General features: G+C 28.4%; 1 protein-coding gene across 5 annotated transcripts in view; it reads right to left on the bottom strand.

Annotated features, from left to right (window-relative positions):
• Window positions 1–12,030: 12,030 nt before the first annotated feature.
• Window positions 12,031–27,722, bottom strand: part of LOC113377471 (puratrophin-1-like) — a 39,491-nt gene continuing 23,799 nt past the window's right edge. For 2 of the 5 annotated variants that reach the window (XM_026617801.1, XM_026617805.1), the window contains exons 5-14: window positions 24,264–24,418; window positions 19,622–19,747; window positions 18,997–19,210; window positions 17,988–18,035; window positions 17,850–17,905; window positions 17,571–17,651; window positions 16,688–16,819; window positions 16,256–16,451; window positions 13,810–13,878; window positions 12,031–12,337 (exon numbers count right to left, since the gene is read on the bottom strand). In XM_026617801.1, the coding sequence (XP_026473586.1) occupies window positions 12,096–12,337; window positions 13,810–13,878; window positions 16,256–16,451; window positions 16,688–16,819; window positions 17,571–17,651; window positions 17,850–17,905; window positions 17,988–18,035; window positions 18,997–19,210; window positions 19,622–19,747; window positions 24,264–24,418 (1,319 nt within the window). In that variant the 3' untranslated portion in view covers window positions 12,031–12,095. Of the gene's footprint in view, window positions 12,352–13,809; window positions 13,879–16,255; window positions 16,452–16,687; window positions 16,820–17,570; window positions 17,652–17,849; window positions 17,906–17,987; window positions 18,036–18,996; window positions 19,211–19,621; window positions 19,748–24,263; window positions 24,419–27,722 lie in introns of all 5 variants that reach the window. The other 3 variants (XM_026617802.1, XM_026617804.1, XM_026617803.1) reach the window with 3 other exon arrangements.

Here is a 27,722-nt window from a genome sequence, read left to right as displayed (position 1 = left end):
AGCTGTTGGGCTAAAACTTCTGATTGCTTCGTATTTTTAGATGGTAACCCAGTGGTTAATCCATCCATATTTGATGATTTTGTAATTATAATTTATCTAATAGGACTGACTTTTTTATATTTCCAATCCATCTTTTCACCACAATTTTATATGGGTCAATTATAATGAAGCATATAATTTGTATTTCCAATATATTTTGTACCAAGATAAACAATATTACATAACAAAAATAAAACATAACTTGAAGGTACACTTATGTTGTCATAAATATTTATATATATATATATATATATATATATATATATATATATATTGAATTTTCCATCCATATTTGATGATTTTGTAATTATAATTTATTTAATAGGACTAACTTTTTTATATTTCCAACTGTAAATCGTTGTCATTCCTGTCTGACAATAGGCTGCTCGAAGTGGGTTTGAACCCGGGACCTCTGAATCAAGTTCCGTCGCTCTTAATCGCTTACCTACGGGCGAGCCCGTTCCCATATAAATTAGAATACAATTATGCATTATTCATTATATAACTTTTTTATATTCAAAAATATCACCATAACTTTCACTTAAACACAATTGTATAATGATGGTAGTATAATGATTGACGTAATATAATATATTAATTACCTACTGATATCTAAAAAAATGATAAAAATTATTTACCTGTATTATGATATAATATCGGATTCGTGTTGAAAGTCATTTATGTTGCAATTTCTATGTTTCTCGAAAACAATGCTGCTGACGAAGTCACGTATCATATGAGCTTTAATGTTCCTTGCTACTTGTTCGGCTAAGAGAACACTGATTCTCTGGAGAACATTGCACCAATATCCTTCTCTAAGTGTCACGTATCAAACTCAACGTTATGCAGTTCTAATTTATAATTAAGATTTGACTTCATAAGGACGATGAAAATATCTTGTTCCAAATCAGTCAACTGCAATGTGAAATCATATGTAAAATCGTTAAAATTTATTAATATTATAAATTACTAAATATAAATTACCTTTCAATTAACTATTGTTTGATATACATTTTCAAAAAAAAAACACTGTATATATTGCTGGAAAAATCGTCATCCAATTAATCTAAACATAGTACTTTTTTAGGATAGCAAACATTATTTATGATTTTTATTTTCTGAACTACAAGTCTTAGTTTTTTTAAAAAAAAAATTATTTAATTGTTCATTTATTTTCTTCAACGTTTCAAGGATGAGTCCTTTTTCAGGAAATATTCAGGAAGAAACAAAAAATATGTTTATTATACCTGTATACCATAATTCTTTGTTTTTATTTTCAGCCTGTTTCTTATCTGTAAACCTATGTGAATATAAACGTTAATCTTATTTGATAAATTTATCAAATAAAAAATTGTAAAAATTATGCAAGGATTATGATTTTTTCTTAAATTTAATGAGCTTGGAATCGTTTTTGAAAACACTGGATGTTAGTCATTGTGTTTAGATAGGTTTATGTAATATTATATGGATGAATGAATAAAATAGTTGCATCAATATTACCGTGAAATGCATTTATTAACTGCTCGAGCTTTTATCATTTAAAAATCATAATATAATATAATACTTTGAGAGGCTATTTTAATGTGGTACATAAGAATACAAAAAAAGTTTTCTCTATTAGGTGTGCGGCATATGTTTTCCAACTGTTGTTTTTACCACTGAACACAAATTCAAAGTCAAAATTGGGAGTCAAATAGCAAAAAATTGAAAACAAGTCAAACAAAGATGAAATCCGATCTAGTAGTTCTTCTGCATGATAATTGAAAACTTTTTAAGCGTTTTCTCGCCCTTTTTCCCCTTAAAAGACTATTGGGTATTCACTTAAAGGATTTAATAATTTTTTTTCAAGAGTGCAGCAGTAATTTGCATATTTTTAAATATTCAACTGCAACCATATTTGTAGATTATCTAGAGTCGATGGGGACTAAATATGTTTGCAAAGTACTGCTAAATTATACAAAAAAAACAATAGATCATTTAAGTGATTATCCAATAGTCAAATAAAAAGGGCCAGAAAACGACAAAAATTATAATATTTTAATTATGTTATAGAAGAATTACAAGATCGGAGATTTTATCTTTTTTTTTTAATTGTTTCAATGTTTTGCCATTCGACACCCAATTTTGACTGGCTCAGCGGTAAGAACTACATTGGAAAACATAAGCCGCACACCCAATACAGAAAACTTTTTTGTGGACCTGTGTAATCAATTGTATTATATTTTTTCCATACAAATTAATACTAAAGCATATATTATATCTATAATTTTGCTTTTATGTGTAAATTACCAGCAGCATCAATTACTCTTGTATAATTACAGATTGACAAGCTCGATCGTTCAGACGAACGTAGTCGGCAATCCACCCCTATCGTATCACGCGCACGGACTCTGAATTAAAATGCTGAAGCCATAACTAATTTTCGATCTGTTTGTATATCCGTATGTGCACGTATAGATATCTTATTTATGTTCGTCTGGAACGGTTCTCCGTATCGGGAAGCAAATTCATACTGCGTTACTTAGTATTCTGGAACAAATCTGACGGATGCATAGAGAGGACGGGCTTGATACTACGGCATAGACAGCAAAGTGTACACGACTGCCTTTGCGGCTTTCAAGAGTGTATGCAAATTTGAGTAATAATATCCGAATACACTCAACACAGATACTATATCTCGGTACAAACGTGAAAGCTTAAATTGAGTTACGTAAACTAGTCGCTAGTCAAACACGTAAACAGAATTCATGCTAAATCTTACGACACGCCGACTCCGAACAGATTTTTTCCAGAGGAAAATATTTGTTGACTGATGGCAAACGCTAGAGTATCATATATGTACTTGGTTATACTTTCTTGAAATAAAACACATATACCTATTTACAAACATTTGTAGAATGTAGTAATAAACTATATTATATTAACTATTAACACTTTGGGGACGGCTGTCCACCTCAGTGGACAAACACACTCTGTTGGGCACAGGTTATTTTATAAACAATGACTCAGTTTGCATCGAAAAGTTGAATAAATTACATATAGCAGTGATAAACAGTATTGTATTTTGAAAATAATTTTAAGGTATTTTAGTCGTATTTTTAGCCTTTTTCTTTGCTATATGGTCTTTTTTTAATATTTGAAACGACCGAGCGCTTTTAAATATGGCAAAACGACTGGTAAATTTTGTGAATTAAGCAGTAGTGAAGATGAGTTTCAAATTCATACAGACAAATTTTACGAAATTATTATTCGCACCGAAGATAGTGATGAATGTGATGATGATATTATCCAACCAACAAAAAGTTCCTCTTGTTCGACAAATTAAATGAAGAGCGGAAAGACATTAGCGTATGTGCCGATTCTCCTTCAATAATCGAGTTCGACATACATCAACAAACACCCCGACTACAAGTACCAAGCAATATAAGACATCCAATAGATTATTTTACTTTATATTTTACGAATGAATTATTAGACAATATAATAGAAAAAACAAACCATTATGGCAACAAAAAAAATGAACAAATATACTGACTAATCAGTGGCATATTCTAAATTCGAGAGGAAAAAAGGGATTGTATTGTCTGTTCTGACAGAAAAGCACCAGGAGGAAGGCGGCGAACAACATTTTATTGTAATACATGTCAAAATCAACCAGCTTTGCATTTTAGAAATTGTTTTGAACTCACGATTCTTTATAAAATAATCCAAAATAAATTAATATTATAAATGTATTCTTTACAAAATTATCAAAAATAAATTATTATTAATGTATGACCTTCAATGACCGTCAATACGAAATTGTTGCCGTCTCGTAAGTGTTAATATAGTTATAAAGCTGTTTAGAACTTTATATTTTTATGCAATGCAATAAATTTGTTTAGATCAACTTAATAACGTGTGTAAATATAATGCCAAAAGCAAAGTTTTCAGTGTAAAACATCACCTAATATTGAGATGATTTGCTGCGAATTACGTGATCACGTACGTTCTTCTGGACGGCCTAAAATAAGGCGAGATCCGGATGATTTAATAAATAGACCTAATCTCATTCGTGGTATATAAATTTACCCCAATATACTCAATCATATCTTGCTAGTCTTCATTCCTTATGGATGAAATTCTGTGTGTCGGCAACCCCAACGAGCACGTAAGCCACCATTTTGCGCCCCGGTCCCCGGTAACACATGTTGTCAACAAGATAACTCAGTTGAAGCCGAGTCGGGAATTCCAAAGTAACATCACAACGCCGATATTGCCTGATCTTAGGTCCTCACACTAGGCCACTTTCTCTCTCTATCGGACGATGAAACGAAAGTCCGCCCCGACCCCAAAGAACGCGAGAACACTTTATCCCGCAACGTACTCTTCTATGATTAAGGAAAAAATGTAAGCAAGATTAAAGTTTGCAATACTTTGACGAAAACTTGTTTGGATACGACACCGGAAATTTAAGGGCATCATAGCTTACTTACTCCCTCGGTGAAAAACGTACGAGAAACTTGCAAACTTCAAACTTCAAGTAGACAAGCGCGAATGTCAACTACTGCGACTTATAACTTCTGCAAAGTAGATGTATTAAGTGTAAAATTTCAATTGCGAGTCAATCCATCATCAAACAGATAAGTGAAAGAAAATAAATGAAACTGTCGAATATTATGTCACCCGAAGTATCATCACAGTGTCGTTGAAAAATAATAAACAGTATCAAGTAATAATAAATTGTACGTATGTTAAAAATAGAGTTTAGAAGTGCATTTGATATAAGAATTACATTTGATATTATTTATTTTTTACTTAAATTCTTTTATTGAGTTTGTGAGTAATTGTTACTATACCGTTGCAATGTAGTTATTCTACGTAATTGTTACTATACCGTTGCAATTTAGCTATTTTTTTATTCTACATAATTATAACAAACATAGTCTTATTATTCCGTTAATATAACGAGTATAATGAGTGTATTTAGTAATAAAAAAATATTATTAATCTCAGGAATCTCACTTTTCCGTAATTATTATTATTCGCATTTAAATATTTCCTAACAATAGCATATATAATTATTACAAACATAAAGTATCGTTTTGTTCTACAAAATATCTTCTCTTGTTATGGATAATAATATCGAGATTAATATGTAAGAAATGCAATATATAATAGATACGTGTACATTTTTAAATAAAGAAACAGTTTATTTATTACATATAGTTAATTTAGTTCACCAAAATTATTTTAGTTAGGCATATGAGTCCCGGGTTCAATTCCAACCTCGGCCAGCTCGCTATCAAGTGAAATCAATTTTAATCTATAATTTTAATCTATCAATTTTAAGTGAAAATTGCCTTTCGTGGGCTTTGCTGCAATATATATATATATATATATATATATATATATATATATTTATATATAGGCACTGTTATATATGTAAATATATAAGAAATGTATATCTTATATAAATAATCTAAAAATATTAGCTTAGGATGTATGATATCAAACACACATCATAGAATACTTAGTTATAATCGCTGTTAAAAAAACATGTGTTGCCAATATTTAAACTTCTTTAGCTAAGTATGTGATAAAAATAAATAATTTAATTTAAAAAAAAAACGTAATTCTGTAAAAATAATTTCAATCAAAAATAGACTGCACCTATCTCCCGTTTTTATTTAAAAAAATCACTTTTATATGGACAAACCATGCTGAAGAGAATCACTATTAAAAGCTATTTTTTAGTTTTTAATATGGTGAATAACAAATATATTGAACAAAAATAAAATTGATATTTAATATCAAACATATTCGACAAATTATAAGAATATTGATTTATCTCAGTAATTTCTACAATAAAAAGATGTGGTAAGATTTGCCGACAATCCAGCAGCTACATTTTTAATAATTGAGTTTTGTTTCCATTTTATTGTCCTTATTCTAGCTTTATTCATAAGATAAATATAAGAAACATCTATTCTTCTTTCATTATTATGAAGTAGGTTCAAAATTTCAATTTTGGTTTGTGAGGATATACCCTTTCTTTTACTCTCCAGTTTCTCATTTTTATCTTTTGCCAACTATATTTTTTTATAAATTATAAGGTTTATATAAATAACTCTATTACTTGCTCACCCTCAATAAATTATATATAAACACTAATTAAAAACAAAGTTTAAAAACAATGATGCTATTTAATTGTTTTGTTATTGCAAACAAACTAGGTTATACACACATAAAATTTAGTTTTGATCATAAAACGGGGAGTTCCCATTATAATCATACTGAAAATTCGTAACTGAAACATATATTGTGCAGTGTTGTAATTTGACAATGAAACAATGAAAATATTATTGTAGATATAAACAAATTATAATTAGTATTTATAATTTTGTGTAAATGCAAAATTAATAAATTTTGTTGAAAAAAGTTAATTTCGAAAACTGTGTTAGATCAAAAGCGTGTAAAACGACAACCATGGAAAACGGGAAATAGGTATATTTGTTAAAATTAAAACAATATTTGATATTTTGAAAAGATTATTATTAATTCCATTTCAAAATATATCTATTTAAACATTTCATTATGTGATCATTAGATTTTGCTCATTGGAAATACAATCTTCGAATCGAATTTCCGAGCTATCGACTCCATTCAAATCATTCGGCAAACAATTCTGATTGCAACAACCGCTAACAATGTTTCTGATTTATACATCGCGCACGTCATTGAGCTAATACGTTCGGGCGTCAGGACGTCCGGTTACCGCCTCTATTAAGATAAAGTTGGCAAACTCATCTGTCGACACGGAAAAGTTAAAATAATAAGTAGTGTTCGTTATGACTTCTACGTAATATTTCCTTGATATGGGGATAGAAGACAACAGCTTGTTTCAGCTCAGCGAGGAGGATTCCGGATCGAAGGGTTTGGGGTCCGTGATTGAGGCGCACCGGCGTACAACTTCTTTTGCACACAAGTGTGGGCGATAAGTGATAGCCGGGCTCTCACACGGCGCTAATAGGAGTCGCTATATTAAGGTCGTGACGACTTTACAAAGAAGCTCGCATACTCCGTGCGCCCGCACCGCGCCACTCCGCACCACACGCATTGTTCGAACGGATCTCCTCCCTTCAGCCCTCTTTAACCGATATAGCTTCTCGTTAACGATATATCCGCCGACCTGCTTTTTGATAATATTTAATATAAATTCCAAAAAAAAACATAATATATTTTCACCTTTATTTATGGAATACTTAGGTGCACATCGTAACGAGAAAAAGAGGAAGTTAATACACCGAAGGTAAAATACAAATTTGGGGTGGTGTTTATTAGAGATAAACTTATACTAAAAAGTAATTTTATTACAGATATATGTTTTAAAATTATCAAATGTTTTTTCGAAATAATAATTTCTCTTAAATCAGTAAACAACTGCGATTAGTATCAAAAAGTGAAAATGTTTAACACTAGATTTATCACCTACTTTTTAACACTAGATGGACCGAGCCAGTTTGACTCAATAACTAGTGGTACATGGCATCGTGCCTTAAGGCAAATTGCTGGTGCTTCCCGTACCAAAAACTATTTTTCTTTAGAAAAACTTAAAATTTTTGACTTTTTGAAAAATTTGTTTTTTCTTATATTATAAATTTGTTTGAAAATTTTGAACACTTTTTTAAAGCAATCGCGCCGCATAGCTGTTTTACAGTCGAAATATCGAAGCGCGTATGCGCCGCGTCGTAGTCTAACGTGTAAACATTGGTACGGAACCCATACAAATGTACACAAAATTTGTACTTATTATTATAATCTCTATAAAATATTTGAAAACATGATGTGCCTAATGATCATTTTTGACCGCCAAATGGCATTGTTTTTTACTTTTTCTATTGGATCTAAGGAAACCCTGAACCTGCCTTCCCAAAATTTCACCAGTTGATCACTTCGTCAATACAAGTAAAATGCTTTTTTAATTATTCAAATCGGACACTCCGTTCTCTCAAAAACTGAAATACCATTTTGGCACTTTGTGCCCCGTATCTTCAGAACGGCTAGACTAGCCTCTGCCAAAAACAAATCAGCACGTTTCCTTATCGATAGGAATCGAATGTTTTGTTGAATTATTGAAATCGATTGATCCGTGTTCTCTAAATCGTCGACGAAAAATTGTATTCGCATATACATACATACACATATACACATACACATACACAGACGTACATTCATTTTTTCTAAAGTATGCTAAAATATTCAGAAACCGCTAATACGTAAAGGTATATAAAATATTTCATTTTCGATTTTTTTTGCGATTACTATAACTTACCCTAGGGGAAGTTAAACATTTGATCATCTAATACACATACAACTTTTGTATTACTTTTTACAAACATACAGTGGTTTTTAGTTGTGTAATGAAATATAAGTAAAAATTCATTTGACATTTTCGAATGTGGTATACCTATTTTCACGGTGTTAACCAATTAGACTCACAAAATGGTTTAACAGTTTTTGCCATAAAAACTGATCCACAAAGATAATTTTATAATTTATTTGTAAAAGGTATTTGTTGAAATCAAAAAAATATATCTAATACGGAATTTGGCTCGATTTTACCAATATGATATACATTTGTAGAGAATTGTCAGGGTTGTTACAAACCTGACGTAAATATAGCGATCAGCAAACAATTATTTCTTACTAAAGCTAGATTCCAGTTTTTTATGTACATGCCGAATAAACCGGATAAATTCGCCATCAAATTTTATCTGGAATCCAAAATAAGAAGCAAATATCTTGTAAACGGTTACCCTATTTGCAAGGATGAAATTGGATAACCAAATATTGCCTTGAGCGAAATTTTAGTAACTAAGCTTGTGTTTAGCCATGCTGTGTTTGTCTGCTATATGACAATACGAATCAGCATTGATCAGGAAATATAAAAACAATACAACATTATATGTCATGTCGACTTTTACAAATGATCCGGTTTTAATACAGTTTTATTCTTTTATAGAGCGTATGCTCATAATTAATAATTTTCCACGGCTATTATTTCATTTGCAAAAACATTACTTGAAAGAAAAACTACTATGGTTGTAACTATTCAATAAACTAAAAGATACAATGACAAAAGTTTTTACACAATTGTATAGATCTGAGAATTGTACCCTGACCATTTATAAAAACAATCATTATAAAAAAATCCCTGCTAATTACGAAATATAAAAATTGAAATTAAATAAAAAAAATATTGTTCCATAAACAATAAATAACTTATAATTATAGCTTCAAGCAGTGAATAATGTTTTCCATTAATTTTTTGATAATAAACATTATATTTAAACCTATTTGAAACTATTTTCATTCTAAAAACTTCCATCTTCATGCACAAGTCATATTGGCTCACTTCAGTTAAAATAGATATATAATCGACCGTAAATCTAGTAATACTAGAGATAAAGTTTTAAGGCTTTCAATTATTGAATTAAGTCCGAATCAGGTAATTTAAGAATTTTGTATATCTTCAAAGTTCATATAGATGACTTATCTTCGGTGTATAAATACAAAATTTATAAAAAATGCATTAGAAAACAACAATAAACTCACATTGTCTATTGTTGTCTGAACTCACTGAAGATGAGTCTGGCACAAAACGTATGCTAATAATCAAGTATCCGACTGGCTAATTGTGAATAATATTTAAATATTTTAGTCCTACTAAAAATAGTTCCATTATAAAAAATTATTTACAAAAAAAAAATGAATATTGAGCAGCGATTTTAGGACGTACCAGCGGTATGCCATACGAATGATGATATCAAAGATATCAATTGAATATCGCATAGCCTAGGTTTTAGTGAGAGCGAAAACATTATTTTTAAATGAAACAGAAAACGTTATATTTAAATAGCTAAATATGAATTCTTGTTGACTGTGTATATCATATACACCTTTCGGGAAGTAAATGCAACTTTTCTTAAGGCCAAATGCTAATTGCACGCACCTAGTTAAATTTTTAAATATCTACATTGGATTTAATTAATAAATGTATAAGTGTCTGAAAAACATTATATATATATATATATATATATATATATATATATATATTAGCAAATTTATTAACGCATCTAATAATTGTGGCACCATCAATATAAAAAAACATGAATTTTAAAAAGTTTATTTTAATATAAGGATAACAAATTGTAAGTACTAATTAAAAACTAGATTTCAATTTCTATACCATAATATACATTATTATCATGTATTTAGTCTTGATGATTTTCAGTATTTTTCACTGAAGAGAAGCCAGTACATACTTTAATTGTAACGCATGGATTTAAAAATAAACTTCTGAAAAATTCATGTTTTTATTGGTATATATATATATATATATATATATATATATATACATACATACATATGCATACATACATAAACATATGTAAGTTTACTTACTTTTGTCAAACATTTATTGAAAAAAGTCGTAAAAAGAAAAATATTTTTTTATAAAATAAATATGGAATCTTCGGAAATCTTTTATTAAATTTCGCCTTTTTCTAGAAAATCAATCTTTATGCACGGAACATATAAGAAATTATCAATTTAAGTTCTATAAAGAAATCTATCGGCTTATGAAAATACTGCTCGAGTGTGATACCCGTATGCACATTCAGATGGCAGAAGGAATAAATTCAAAGAAAAAAAATCTTACGAGTACGTTCATAAACCTATTGCGTATCACGTAATTAAACTAATTAAATTAAATTATTTAAAAGAAATAAGCATAGGTAAATCACATAAAATAACATCGGTTTGATAAAGTTTTTGGCCGTGTTCAATCATTTGAGAAAAAAACTTCTCTTTAGAATACTTTCTTTATTCAACCGAATTATGACTGCATCAATTATTTTGGTAAATTAATAGTAATTACACTAATAAATGTTTAGTAATCGCAGATAAAGCAATATAAATACTATCTATTATCAACTTAACAACAATAACAATTTAATCTCATATATAAAATATTCAACGATTTAATATATAAATAAATTCTATTTTTATAATAATAAATATAATATTAGAGTATATTACCTTTAATCTTTAAAAACATCTTATCTGGTAGTGAATTATTTAAATATTTAAAATATAAATTTGAAATTAATAACTACAGCCAAAGTTAGCCAATTTTTATTGGATTTGCCAATATTATGTTACTTTAAAATCTGTCTTAATAAAACTAGTATATCTGCTAATAATTAGTATAGATATACTTAGTTTACGGCGTTAAAAATATTACGTTATTTTTCAAAACTTCACATAAGTTTTTTTATGAAGAATCTAATTTAACGATAATTCCTTAACGTCATATAATACTTTATTCGCATAGGAAACTGCAAAGTAATAGGATAGTATATTTATAATATATTCGAAACATCAACTCAAAATTGCGTTTTTGAAAAATACATTATCATGTCCATTTGATTTGAGCTGCACGACTATGATACTGATGTAAGTTATAAGTAAAAACTCATTTGATAACATTAAATACTTAATGTTCCTGCATCAACAAAAAAGAAAAATTCGTTATTATATTTATATATATATATATATATATATATATATATATATACATACAAGTATAATACATCGCTAAACATTATTGAGTGATGCACTTAATTATTAAGTCGGTAGGATTATTTATATTTGGATATTGAAATTTTGAATTATTCGTTGTTGAAATGCGAACTTAGTATTTCCATAATCTAATATATGTTATATTGCAGTTTACAAAAATACTAAAGTCCGCATTTGAGCTACGAATTATTCAAAATTTCAATGTCAAAATATAAATAATCCTATCGACTTATTGAGTGATGTGATATAAATGCGAGCAATTTTATGATATTAAACAATATAATTACTTGTCAATTGCATGATAATATATTATTTATATTGAGTGTATCCAACAATAAAATATACTTTTATTTGAGTTTATCTCCTGGTTTTTAAAAACAAGTTCTTCCCATTAATTATGTTATTTTCATACTTGGTTTCGTGTCCCAATGTCAAATCAAGTCATTCTTTTTAGGTGATGCATATGTAGTGCTAGCAAAATTTTTAAGAGATCCCAATACATTTGAAATAGACGATGTTGGTACAAGATCCTGGGATTTTGATTTCGTATTTTCGTTCTCTTCATTGGCAGTAGTTGATGATTGCCCTTCCTCAAATTCGAATTTCATGTGCCAGACTGTGGAAACCGGCGGTAAAGAACGGCGATTGCATTCTCCAGGAACACCTCGCAAAGCTAATTTAAAGAGTCTGAATAAATATTTGGATATTAGCAGGATAAATTTATTTTTATGCATTTCAATCTCACAAAATTTGAGGAAACAACTGAAAACAGTCACATAAAGAGCATTGTACAAAATTCTATCGTTTGTTACTTAATCTCTTTGTATTCGTTTCATATTAAAATGATCATATTCGTAATCAACATTAATACATTTTCTAATAAATTGCAATCGTTACTTTTGATGATAAAACATTCTTTTGAGGAATGCTATATAAATTGCATATTTAATAACAATAATGTGCAATTCATTTATAAAGTAAATTATAGAGAATTTTAGATTTTTGTTCCAACACCTTATGTTTGTGCATATACTCGTATATATGGGAGTAGGGAATGCAATACCGATGGAAAATTTCAATACCGGTATTTCGGTAATTTTTTATTTAAAACCGGAATACCGGTAAATTACCGGTATTTTTATTATCTTAAACAAACGTAAACAAAATTGAAAGTTACTAGTACAAATATAAAAAAATGTTTATACAACTACAACTATGTTCAACTAAACAATAAAAACAATAAAATAAAATAATAAGTTTATTTTTTTTAAATAATAATTTAACAAAATTATATCCAATTTAATTAATTCATTATCACTATCGAGTATATTGAGTACTTTTCACCAAAAACAAACTTAGGGGTAAGAAAGACCAAAAACTCATAAAAGATCATATTACATTATTTTAATAAATTGTATTGTCTGTATTCGATGTGTTAAATTAGCATAATCTCCGATATTTTAGAAAAATAATTTTTCTACGATAATTTAAGATCGGATACTTTGTCGAGATAAATAATAAGTTACTATAATTGTTGAGTATTATTATTTAAAACAATGTGATGCTCCTATAGTATTTTCAAATTTCGAAACGTTTTCAAAAATAATATTTTATAATTGTAATAAGAAGAAATAAATTTAGTAATTATCATAATTATTATGTATAAAGTTAGAAAAAAATAAAGATTACGCAGGGGTAATCTGTATGATATAAAATATTTTGGCGCAAATATCACTTAAAAAACTGTTACATTTTACATAAGATGAAACAAACATCATTATCTATCAGTCCAATTCTATTTATTGTAACACGATATGAAGCCCTTAGTAAAGCAATAAATATTCAGTATAATGACGAGTTTAGATAATATTTGACATTTGTTTATCCTATAGAATCATTTAAAGATATAGCTGTTTATGCGATTATGGAATTTAAAGATAAATTTGTTCCGAGAAATTTAAACTTTAGTGTATTATGTATCAAATAGCGCCCATGTAAAAATACCGAAAATACCGGTATTTTTGGGGTAAATACCGGTAACAATACCGCCGAAAAATCGGACGGTATACCGGTATACCTTATTGTATTGCATTCCCCATATGAGAGTATAGTTGAATAGTATGGAAAATATACTACAATACTTACATCTCATACCAGCTTTGCGAGCAGATGAAACATCTCTTCCTGCTAAACTATTACGTAATCGAAGGGCCTCTGAACAAATAAAATAAACACTGAATATATTTTTGTTAAATTTTTTGTTGTCTTAAAGTCTAATGATACTGCTTTCACAAAAGCTTGAACTGAATGACTAATGAAAATCATAGTTAATACTAACCATAAAAATGAATCAAATGCCGGTATTATGTATAATAGGAAAAACAATTGATGAGAATACTTCATGTGAAACTGGAATACACTTGTGAAATATTTAATAAATTAAGATATTGAAGAGTTCGTAAATTGTATGCAAAAATCAATAGCAAGTAGAACATTGAATAGAATAGGATATAAAATAGTAATAAAAATGATAATAATAATCTAAGTAGACAAATTCAAAAATGCTAAAATAATAGAAAAATATAATAAAATGAGACTGCAAAACAAAAAGTTTGTGGACCCAATTGGTATTGTTAAAGATCTACATAATAACATTAAACTATTTGTGAAATTCACAAATTATACTACGGTTTTTAAAATGCGCACCAATAAACAATTAGTAAACAACTTTAGTTTGCAGTACAACTTGTTATTTGAATTTGATCATTATGATAAGATTGGATCACGGGTCAATAATTATCGATGTGAACGTATGAATTATATGATAGCATTAATTTAATAATAAACATAAATCACTAGATGACACATCATAGTTTAAGTTATGCTATAAATATCAAACTAGTCTAAAAATTAATCAAAGGCTCATCGATTTCGGTTTGAATATCTTTAACATATGTTACATATAATCATTGAACATGTTTTAGTCCAGTCATTTGGTGCAAAATGCTGATTCCGAGAAAGTAATCAGGGAGTTATAAAAATTGGTAGTCTAGTAGATTTCGATGTGCTCCTTACGAATTTCTTTGTCACCTCGAATTTCCAGCCGTTGAAGTAGATTTGAAAAATTGCGTCAAAAATAGAGTTCTTTAACACTACCTCCTTTCCGGCTTATTTTGCGATAAAAGAATCTATGTAAGAATTAAGATAGGAAAAACTTCCTATATTTCATTCAAAAGCCGTTTTTTGTGAAATCGCTTTTTGATAAATTCGCTTAATTTAACATCATTTATTTATTAGAAGGAATGTGCTCAAGTACAGAGAGCGGTCAAATACAGGGAGGCCAGATATGGCGACGCGAGCAGCAAAGATTTTGAAGCGCTCGTACTTTAAAAGTTTTAACTGTTGATTTTCTAAAAAAATGGTAATTGAATAAAATATAAACTAGTGGGGCACATGGCATCGTGCCTTAAGGCAAATTGCAGGAACTTCCCGTACCATTTTTTTTTAAGATTAACATTTTTGAAAAAAAATTACTCTGAAAAAAATAGATTTTTGAGAAACTATAAATTTTTGAGAAAAATTTACTTTTTTGAAAAAAAAAGAACTTTTGAAAGAAAAATTCATTTTGAAATATTTTGGAAATTCAGAACATTTTTTCAAAGCAATCGTACTGCTTTAACTGCATAGAGACAAAATATCGAAGCGCGTAAGCGCCGCGTCGCCGTCTAACGGATAAACATTGGTATGGAACCCATACGAATGTAAACAAGATTTATACTCTCTATAAAATATCTGATAATTTTATGTGCGTATGTCTAATGATCATTTTTGACCGCCAAATGACATTTTTTTTACTTGTTTTTAATGGATCTAGATCTTCATGAAAATTGATAAGCTTTTCATCTTGTTAATACAAGTAAAATGTTTTTTGAATTATTCAAATCGGACGCTCCGTTCTCTTAAAAACTGAGTTACCGTTTTTGGCACTTTCTGCCCCATATCTTTGGAACGGCTAGACCTGCCTTCGTCAAAAACTAATCAGCATGTCTCCTTATCAATATGAATCGAATGTTTTTTTAATTATTCAAATCGCTTCATCCGTGTTCCCGAAATCGTCGACGAAAATTTGTATCCGAACACACACACATACACACACACACACACACAAATACATCAATTTTTTCTAAGGTATGCCAAAATGTTCAGAAGGTTTTGAAACGTAAAGATATATAAAAAATTTCATTTTCGAATTTTTGCGATTACTATAACTTGCCCTAATTAAATTAAATTAAAAAATTCTCAAGTTTAATTTCTATATAGATACTTTTATTGTAAAATAAACCAAAAAGGAGATATTGTTAAAAATCCGTTTTTTTGGCGACGTTTTACCAATATGGCGGCTCGAGCGGCAATTGCCAAATATATGATTTTTGCTAATGCATTACTAGAAATGCTTATGATATTTTGTTGTAAATTCAAATTATATATATATATATATATATATATATATATATATATATATTATATATATTTATTGTCGTCGTATGTGAACCCAAAATAACGAAATTTTGTAGCCAATTAACACTTGTACCTTGTTCAGCAACTACTTTATCAAATTGCTTAGTCCAGGCGGCTTTAGCTTCTTCAGTTTTTGCTTGTAATATATATGAAGCATTTGTCTTGTTACACCAAACATGAAACTTTGTAGGTGACGTGCCCATATTTGGTGCAATACCCAAGTTTTCCGCTAATATACTACTTTCATATTTCAACATTTCTTCATAATGCTAGTAATAATAAAATTTTATTATAATATTATTAGATAAAACATGACTCAAGAAAAAAAATGAATTCCTGTTAAATACCAAGTATTCATTAATTCATATTTATTGTAAATATTAACCTAAATATAAAAACTCGCTAGTCGATCGATTTTAGTGTAAATTTTAAAAATTAATTAATTAATTAAGACTTCGCTTAGAATGTTTAAATTTGATTTGATCATTATCATATTTATACTCACATTATTAGTTATGGAAGAAAATATCACTATTTTTTCGTACAACGTGACGTGTCCTATATATAAACTGTTTTTATATTTAATAGTAAGTTTACCGCATTTTCTCAACTGGCCGGCGTCTTTTAATTTGTGAGGCTGGAAAAATATTCAATAGTTTAGTATATACACGCAAATATGTATTCATATATATCATTTATTCTTATAAATTATTATAAGAATACGGTGATATAATAAAATTTTAAGTCTGCTTTATATTAAGGAAAGTGTATTTTACATAAAAATCATATTGCACGGATAAAATCCTACATTCATATAATTAACGCTTTCGCCACGAACGTCGGTTATGGGACGCATCCAATATAAAATGCGTTCGAAAATTGCAAATTTTAGTTTATTTTAATTTAATTAATACGTTGTAAACAAATACTTCTTGGTCCGTACAACAGGGTGACTCTTGCGCAGCGAAAGGGTTAATCTTATTTGTATAATATAATTAAATAAATAAAAATAATTTTTCTTCACCCAATTATGGATATATTATATTTTGAATAACCACCAATTAATATATATCATATATTGTTATTAAAAAAATATTAGGTCGAATGAATGCATGCATCGAAAGAAACCCACGCATTTTTAACACGTTCTAGCAGGCGCATTTTTCCGCAGATCGGCAACTTGATATAATATGTCCATTCATCTGGAGGCTTTTGTTCACGTTAAAATTATTATCATTAGATAGAAATCACCACTACGAGAGCCGAGTAGAACGTGTTAAATAAGCAATAATATCTGGATAACATTTACTAATGTTTGATTATTCCAATTTATTATAATAATTATTATAATAAAAATAATTGTATTGTCAAAGTTTGTCAGATAATACCCGAAAATAAAGCGGTGGGCGTTGATCAGTTGGAGTAACGAGTCCCACGCCTGTGATCACTGGATCGATTCTTGGTATTGGCTATAGTAACATATAATTGGATAGAAAATATGATATAGATATCGTGCTTAAGTTAGTGCTAGAAGTATGCTGAACGGAAACCAATAAAAATAATTTAAAAATAATCCGAATTCAAAAAATTTGATGTACATTATAACTTTGCCCCTACATATTATACTTGAAATTGAAATTGAATATGAAATTTTCCGAAATACTTACACAATTTTTAATTTGTGGGATTTCAACTGATTTCGGTGCCTCATCCTTGGCGGTCTCTGCAATAAATAATCGGTCATTTAAAGTAAACTCAGTCGACAATGAATAAATTGATAAGAGTCCACTTGATGAATCACTTACTGGTTGAAGCCTCTGTCGGAGATAAAGCTAATTTATTTTTCATTGCTTCTGTAATTATTGGACAACAATTAGTGAGTAACTTTCTTAGTCTAATCTAATGTGTCAAATATCACGAATAAAATCAAGTTATATTATGATAATATTAATGAACAAAATCAGGAACAAGAAATTTTTAATATGTAATTAACAACATACCATCTCAACTCTTGTTTATTTTGTAAAATAATACCAAAACTTTTCATACCATAAATGCAAGTTTTAAGCAGAAATCTATCTTCACTGTTCAGTATTTACTTATGCCCTATTGTACGAGTTACCTATTGTTATAAATCTAATCTTTGTAATATTTAATCATATGTTATACAAATAAAATTCAACGATTTCAATTTCAAATTACACAAACCTGAGGGCTCGATAAAACACATGCATAAGTAAAAGGCTTTAGTTTCGACCTTTAAAAAATCGTAGTATCAAAAGAATAAAAACTTGGAGTAAGTGGTATTATGCCTTAAGGCAAGTTGCATCAACTTTCCGTTATGTGTGAGTGATCTACTAAATAGTAAAATCGAGCTTTAGCAACTTTTAAGCTTGTTTCACTATGTAAGTTGCCCCAACTTTAATAAAGTTTTATAATTAATTTATAGTTATCCTTCATAAGATAAATAACTATTTTTAGAACTATAATATATCGAAGTTTCCAATCATACAAAGTTTTACCGTCAAAACCAAATCTTTCATTGCGAAGAAACAGATCGGCCGATTCTCAACAAAAAAGCATTTTGATAAAGCATCAACAAAAAAAAAACAATTTTTGGTGCACAAACACACTTAAATGCACACAACCATGCCCATTTAAACATATGATTTATCCATAGATTGTAAAAAAAAACTATTTGAAATAGTTTCCGCAAATCTTACAACAAAATCTTTCGCAAAATTTGAGAAAAATCATGCTTTGAAATACGTATTGAAAATCATTCGTCCAAAATTGGTATTTCAAGAATTTTACCTTTCCATGCCTGTTGTTGCTGAAACAAAATATTCCTAATAATAGTCATCCAGGACGATCTTTCATCGCCACTTGAGCATTTTATATGGAAAATTCTAGATTTATTTTCTGAACTCGTCAGGGTAAATGCATATAAAGACTTCTGACATTCGACAGGTGGTAAAATTCTATCCAGATATATATAGTCTTTGCAGGTAAAAAACTCTTCATTGTTCTGTAATATACCATAAGGTTGTTTTAAAAAAAAATTGATAAGAAATTATAAATATTATGTTATTATAAATATAGAACTAATAAACTATAATAAATAATACAGTAATTGAATGTTTATAACACATTATTTATTTTGCGATAAGTTATTAAGCGGGTATTATATAAATAATTAGATAAATACTTCATGTACTGTAAAGCATAATAAACTGATAAATTATATATTCTTACATGTTCAAGTAATTAACATTATTTCACCAATAGTACGTTTTATGACAAATAACATTCGACAAAATAATTTTTTATCTGCATAAAAATGTTTTCAGAATTCTATCAAAAATTTAAAAATATTATTGTGTAAATGGAATATTTAAAACAAATTAAATTTTATTACTTAGTTACAATGATAACTTACCACAATAGTAGGTTCAGTAAACAGTATTAAATTCTCGAACAGAAAAATCTGATATTTCAAACTTCTTTTATTGACTATGGCTTTGCTGGTTTTTAACAATCGAAAACTTTCCAATGGCAGCTGTAACTTATAAAACATTTGTTGAAACAAATATTCAATGAAAAATATATCAAAGTAACAATACAATGTCGCATTGCACTTTTAAGTTGTTGACTTATGGTTTATTATTTTAATAATTGCGATACTCTGAACTTGGTACTAATGACAATAAAAAAAATTATAAGTAAATATTACTATAAGAAGAAAAACAGAGCGCTGACGTTGAAATACTTATGTAGGGGAGACTGGTACTATTTGCCAGAGTACATTAGTCACAGACGTCATAACTGCTAAACTGTACTGATCTTGACATAGGGTCCAAAGAACAAAAAATAAAGTATGTTTGTTCGAACAAGTTTACATTAATGCATTGAGTCATTGCCCTACATTAATAACGTGATCTATAGACCTTTTTGCTTTCAAAAAGAGTCAAAAATAAGTTTTTTTGTTCGATTTCTTTTAATAATAATTGTTACATGTATACATGAATAGAATACTTTGTTTATTATTTGCTGTAAGTTGAACATTAGTAGTTAATTACCAGCAATTAGGTTTTGCGTAGATAATTTAGCTCAGGCATAGCAATGATTTGTTTTCAAAAGCGTGCGTTGTGTACTGTTGTAAATTAGGTTTATTTCTTATTAACTTTGTTTTAATATATATATATATATATATATATATATATATATATATATATATGTTTTATTATATATTGTTATATTATATTCATGAGTTTTGTGATTATTTAAATAACTTTGTTGTGCTGAGCAACATACTTCTGATAATAAAAGTCGTTCTAAACCATTTTGGTGTTTATATATATTGTTTTTTAACCTATGCTTATGCCTGCCATAACCGTGCTCGGGGTTGTGAAACTCGTTTTTTTTTGTATGATTTGATTTTATGACTAATCCATCGTATTTAAGGAAAGTATTTCTAGGTAGCAAAATGTTTAAATTGTGCTCACTTTTTGACCAGCTACCTGGTAAATTAACAAAATTATTGCTGATCAAAACAAAAGTGGCACAACCGTACCCAATTTTCTCTACTGGTAATGAAGTATAGTCTTAAAATATTAAATAAATCCAATAAAAATTATATTTCTATTCAAATTAAATTAAATTATATTATACAGTGCTATAATATAAAACAATTTGGTTTTTATGAATCTAGTACAAATATTTCTTCGGTTTGATATAACTTTTTTAAACGACATTTTATTATAAATAACATTATGATACAATAATGAAATATGCTTTGTATGTAGGCAAAACCACAACCTAAAACAACAGTTCATCCACTAATTTCTCTGTTATACATAATAAGGTATATATACATATGCATATACATATATATATATATATATATATATATATATATATATATACACCTTCTATAACGCGGCAAGTATAAATTCCGTGTAAAATGGAAACCGCGCCATGGAAACCTCGGTTTTCACATACAAACGACTGTAAAATGTTATTTAAATTTTTTTATGAAATGTAAAAAATATTTTTACTATCAAAGTATCAAAACTTAGAATTATGTAGTGCAAATCACATTTTTCACCGCGTTATATGGAGAGAAATAAATATAAAAAAACACGATTATTGAATTGCAGAGTTCATATATGATATAAAAACAAAATATATATTATCTTTATAGAAGTGAAGAAATTATGTAAGAATATAATAAAAAATATTAAAAATTAGGAATTTATGTAAGGATATTAGTAAAAATGAAACAACAATTAAACTAAAAACTTCTGTTTTTGAAAAAAAACTAACGCCTGATAATAGCTCCGACACTAATAATACCAATGTCGAACACACCTATAATATATAAAATATTGTGGAAGATAAAATAGTCTTCATATATATATATATATATAAATATATATATAATATATATATATATATATATATATATATATATATATATGTATGTGTGTGTGCTATCATACGACTGATCACAGTATCTTCTTTAATAACCTTTAAAAATTGAGTTTGTTTTAGTCTATTAAACAAATAATATTTGCCACAGTAACCTGATTAATTGAAATAATTATGTGTAAGTGAATCTAAATACATATTAAATGAATTTGTTATTATTATTGATATGAAGTGTTTGTTTAATTATTTTACATTATCTTAAAAGTAAACAAGTGAGGCCAGTACCCTGAATAAATATTTGATTAAAATTATTCGAACTTTAGTTATTAGTCATCATAATTTGCAATGTTTTATAATGATAGCAGAGAGCATAATGTTTACAATCTCTATGTAACAATCAAAATATCAACAGCGTCGGATTAATGCTTATAAAAAATAAAAAACAAATTATAAGATTGATATATAATATATGAACGTTTAAATTATTTTGATTAATCGATAATTTGTACTTTGAGATGCAAAAAATTCAAAAAGTATGTTATTTCTGTATTTAATGGATGTTATATAAAAAAAATTAAATAGTATTATAATTGAACAAATAATAAGTATTGTAATCATTACCTTAGTTTCAAATTTTTAAAAAATTTTCTTCGTGCTTTATTTGCAGAAAGTAAAAAAAAGAGAAAGTTTAGATAAAAAAATCTTAATCGTCAAAAGCTACCGTTTTTGGCAAAATTTAAATAATTTGTTCATATATTTTTACTTTTAGTAAATTTAGATCTGACATACTAATGCGAATCATAATATTGATCAATGAGTTATCACAGATGAACGAGTTTTATCGTAAAATATTTACGATTTTAATTTAAGCGATGATATTTTGTGATTTCCAAAAATTGCGATCTATTATATAATGTAATTTATAGGCGAAACTGAACTGTTTAAACATAATCAAAAGGAAATTACTTTTTAATATACGTTTTATGAAAAAACGAATCATTAGTAGCAACAATCCAAGAATGTAACACTTAAATTCTTCATGTAATGAAAATACAGCCCCGATGCATTACTACAATAATAAAGATCAGTTTTATTATAAATAAGAAAGGTAAACGAAGAAATATGAATGCAGTATTATGAATTTCAATGATCCTTTTTAGTTTTAGTAAATATAAATAAAATTTCCGAAATTTTAGGAATGAAGCCTTATTGCAATCTTTATAATTTATTACTAAGTGTTATTATCATCATTGTTACTATTACTAGGTATTTTGTCATAAGGCAAATTGCATGATCTTCTCTAGGTAATAAATATTGGAGTTAGTCAACAGATGATTTCGACACTTTCAAATTTGTTGATAATATATTTTCCCCTTTTCTCTATAAACTAATCAAGCAGATTTGTAATATTAAGAAATAATTTGTAATACTAATTTTTAATATTTGTAATAGCATAAACATAATTGTTATACACGGTGTATGATTAAAAGGCGTAATTATAAACTTTATTGATTCTTTATGATTTATTCAGACCCGAAGCCTTATCACTACGCAAAGTTTTGATAAAATTATCAAAAAAAAAAACAGTAGCATCAGCAGTTACAAAAGGCCCGATCCATCTAAGCTTTTGGAACAGTTTTTGAAACTTTCAAAATCGGTACAGCATTTTTCCTGAAATCGTTGAAGAAAAATTTTGCATAGAGAGACAGGGTTCTGCAAATCGTTTTGCTAACGAGGTTCAAGAAATGTATTTAAAAATTTTGAAATCGGTTTATCCGTTTTTGAGGAAACACCGACGGAATGTCAAATTTTGGCCAACACGATAAACATATTTTTTCCAATTTTGGTGTTCAGATTGATTCAGAATGACTTGAGAAGTTGAGTCATAGACCTTATACTACACGGACTACTAGTCCTCATACGATTTCCTTTGTATAAAGTGTACAAAGACAGAAGGGACTGTGGCGTCACTTGCTGAACGAGCGTTGCCGACAATCGTGGACTCTCCCGCTTGATTAAATATCATATGTCATATGTTTTATTTTTTAATAATATAATGGCAATTGTGATGGCTGATAATTTTGTAAGAAATGATAATAATATTCAAAAATATTTATCATAATAGTTAATGTTATTCAAGAATTATCTGTGAGTTTTATTTCAATAATATAATGGCAATTTTGGTGATGATAATTTTATTAAAAATGAGTAATACGTGTCATAATAATAATTCATATTCAAAAATTATTATGATAATTATTATTAAATAATATTAATATAATTAACAAGTCGGATTTTCTGACACAAACAAACTTCTCCATTTGGATAGTAATAAATAAAAAAATATAGTCTTCAAGGTAAGAGTCAAAGCTATAATGTAGTTTTTCATACTAGTATACAAATTTTAGATCATCGTTTTTATTGTTAAAAGTATTATGACTTTTTTATTTACTTATTTTTATCTGTGCATCAGCGTGAAATGAATAAATTATATGTGTTATAACAGTCATTGAAATGTTCAACTAAGTTCATATCTTAGTTTGCACCTGCCAAAACTTTGCTGTATGAAACATTTAAAACAAATTGACGATTTATTGACTTGTAATAGAAAACTCTAAAACTATCAAGTACCCGTATTTGATTTTATTTACCTGACATTTTGTTATAAATGGAACCATGAGAACATCATTTCCTTGCTGCTGAAGTTCAGTGAGTGCGGTTTCCGCAGCAATTGCTGCTGTCAATTCTCTACTGTACACGGTAGCTACTGTCTCTTTCACCCGAAAATCTGTATAGTCCACTTTTTCTACACAAAACAGTAAATAAACAACTATCAATAAATAGAAAAAAATGGGAATTTGTAAATAATACTGAATAATAAGTATTAATCTTAAAGTAACTAATCGCAGCGAGCATGGCCGTAATTGCAACATGCTCCACTTGCACGTAAAAAGTACTTGGATCGAATCCCGGCACTATGTAATATTAAAATAATTATAACTAGCTGTAAGTGAAATTCTATCTTAAGGCAATTAAGACATCGTGCCTTAAGGCAAATTGCTGGAACTTCCCGTACCAGAAATTATTATGTTTTTGAAAACGATTAACATTTTTGAAAAAAAATTACTTCGAAAAAATAAGATTTTTGAGAAACTATAAATTTGACAAAAAATTACTTTTTTTTGAAAAACATTTTTTTTTTAAAACAAAATTTTTTTGAAAAGAAATATTTTTTTTTCATTTTAATATATTTTGGAAATTCTGAACTTTTTTTCAAAGCAATCGTACTGCTTTAACTGCATAGAGACGAAATGTCAAAGCGCGCAAGTGCCGCGCCGCCGTCTAACGCAAAAGCATTGGTACGGAACCCATAGAAATGTAAAAAAAAAATATACTTATTGTTAAAATATCTATAAAATATCTGATAATTCGATATGCATATGTCTAATGATCATTTTTAACCGCCGAATGGCATTTTTTTTTACTTTTTTCATTAGATCTCCGAAACCGCTAGACCTGCCTTCATGAAAATTTGATCAATTCGTCATCTTGTCAATAAAAGTAAAATGTTTTTTGAATTATTCAAATCGGACGCTCCGTTCTCTTAAAAACTGAGTTACCGTTTTCGGCACTTTTTGCCCCGTATCTTCGGAACGGCTAGACCTGCCTTCGCCACAAACTAATCAGCACGTCTCCGTATCAATACAAATCGAATGTTTTTTGAATTATTCAAATCGGTTGATCCGTGTTCCCGAAATCGTCGACAAAAATTTGCACACACATACATACACGCACACACACACACACACATCCATTTTTTCTAATGTATGCCAGAATATTCAGAAACCTCTGAAACGTAAAGATATATAAAAAAAATTCATTTTCGATTTTTTTGCGATTACTATAACTTGCCCTACGGGAAGTTAAAAATTATAAGCAATCTAAACTTAACGAGCTTTATGTGCTTAAGAACGATAGATAAAAACCCAGCGTATGTCCTATCTCCAAATTTAATGAATTTATTAATAAATAATATAACACGGATCACTATTTGCCGGGTAAGGACAGTTTTAACTTGGAAACATAACTATCTTTATTCCCATGGCATAACCAATGTCACTACTGCTTAATTAGACACCAGGCTGTCTAAAGTGGGTATCGAAACTGAAACCTTCGAATAGAAGCCTATAGCTCCAAACGCTAGGCCGCAGGAAATCACCAAATACATGATTGAAAATAATTAAGTTGAATATTTATGAAGTCAATATATAATAAGAAGTAGAAAATTCCTTTAAAATATATAATAATCTTTGTTAAATTTGTAAAAAAATCTGTATGCTGAGAAAAACATTGAACGGAATAGATTTAAATGGAAAGTATGTATAGATTATAAAAAAAAGGTTAAAACTAAAATAAATGGGCGAATTCTGGATTAAAATAGACCAATGTTAGGGCAAGGCTAGGTTACGCTGCGTTTATCATAAAAAATGGTACCAATGTATTAAATGCTATGTATTTGTATCAGGCGTTTTACATATAAAATGTCACATATATAATTATGAACCATCAGAAAGATGCACTGTAAGATTTTTTAACATTTGTGCGTTTTTTAGGTTCTGACTGCATAGCAACCACATAGCATGTTGATAGTTTTTAGTACCATATTATATGAAAAACGCAGCGTAAGATAGCCTTGCCATAACATTGGTCTATTTTACAGCAGAATTGGTCCAAAATTTTAGTTCATATTCTCGACATTCAATCTGCAGTGCTTAAGAGAGATGGAAAGGCTTACTTCAAGAATATTTTTTTCTAATCAACTTCAGACAGTTTTAAGAATCGTTACTGACAAATCACCTCGAACATAGGCTCACTTATGGGTAAGTGGCTAGAGTGACAAGACACGAATCAGAGGGTTCGGATCCCACTTCGAAGAGTCTGATGTCAAGCATCAGTGACATCCGTTTTCACTTGAAAATATAGTTAACAATGTGTTTCCAAGTAAAAATAACTCACGTTCAGCATTGCTGCATCAAAAAAAAATATTCGCCCTATTACAGAAATTGTAATAATGAAATTGATCACACAGAGATGAGACAACTGTTTGGGTTTTCAACTATAAAATTATCGTAGCTTATAGAACTCTTAAGTTCTGATTGCCGTTCAAAAACAATAAAAAAATAAAACAGATTTAGAGTACTAACGCAGATAAAAATCAGCTGCTCGAGCAAGATATAATTGTCACAGGATGTTTAATGTTTTTCTTCACGTATCGAAAAACGTATCGAAAAACACATTTTATATAAACCATTTCAGATAGCAGCATTGAATAATCTATTTTTAGCAAATTCTGTCAATATTAAAATTGTTTTATATACAAAAAAACTGTTTTGTAAAATATCATATTATCAGACTGATATCCACAACACATAACAAGCATGTTAGTTATACGATATCCTGCTAACGAACACATATTCAAAATATTTTCTAAATTGAGCTTGTTATTAGTTTACCATTTGTCTAAATCAAATAATACGTAACCAATTCATAGATAAAGAAATTTTACTTTTTTGCTGCCTGTTGTAAAACGAAAAAAAGGAGTTTATTTATTAGTAAAATACTTTGAACATTATATCAACATATATTTTATCTGACCGTTAATAACTAGATAATTTTAGTGCTAATATAACAAAATATGAAACAAATCTAAATTCAACGCCAATTTTTAACTGATTTAGAGCTAATATAATTATATATTTAATCATTTTAATTTGCAATTTTCGGATGCGCATCTTACGGCAAGGATACACTTATTTCGTTCAAAATGTTATTATAAGTAATATCTATTTTCAGTTACATATGACATTATAGAGATAACATTAAGAAAATAATAAATACTGATGTATTGCACGTTGCACGTACAAATAAAATAGGCGTACAGAACTAATGTTGTACTGAAGTTTGTGCTATTTGGAGGTTAGTTTTCAGTTAGTCAAACCGAAATGACAGTTTTGGGACTTACCCAAAGCGTAAGTAAGTTACCATGAAAAACTGATGCCATAATAAAGCTATATTAACCGAGAATAAGCCCCTAAGTAGGGGAGACTGGA

Source organism: Ctenocephalides felis, unplaced genomic scaffold, assembly GCF_003426905.1.
Source record: "Ctenocephalides felis isolate EL2017-DRISC unplaced genomic scaffold, ASM342690v1 CF-g0.4_SCAFFOLD_01886, whole genome shotgun sequence".
In the NCBI taxonomy this organism is placed as follows: Eukaryota; Metazoa; Arthropoda; class Insecta; order Siphonaptera; family Pulicidae; genus Ctenocephalides; species Ctenocephalides felis.
The sequence above is the reverse complement of the archived record's forward strand: the minus strand, read 5'-3'. Positions and strand labels throughout refer to the sequence as shown.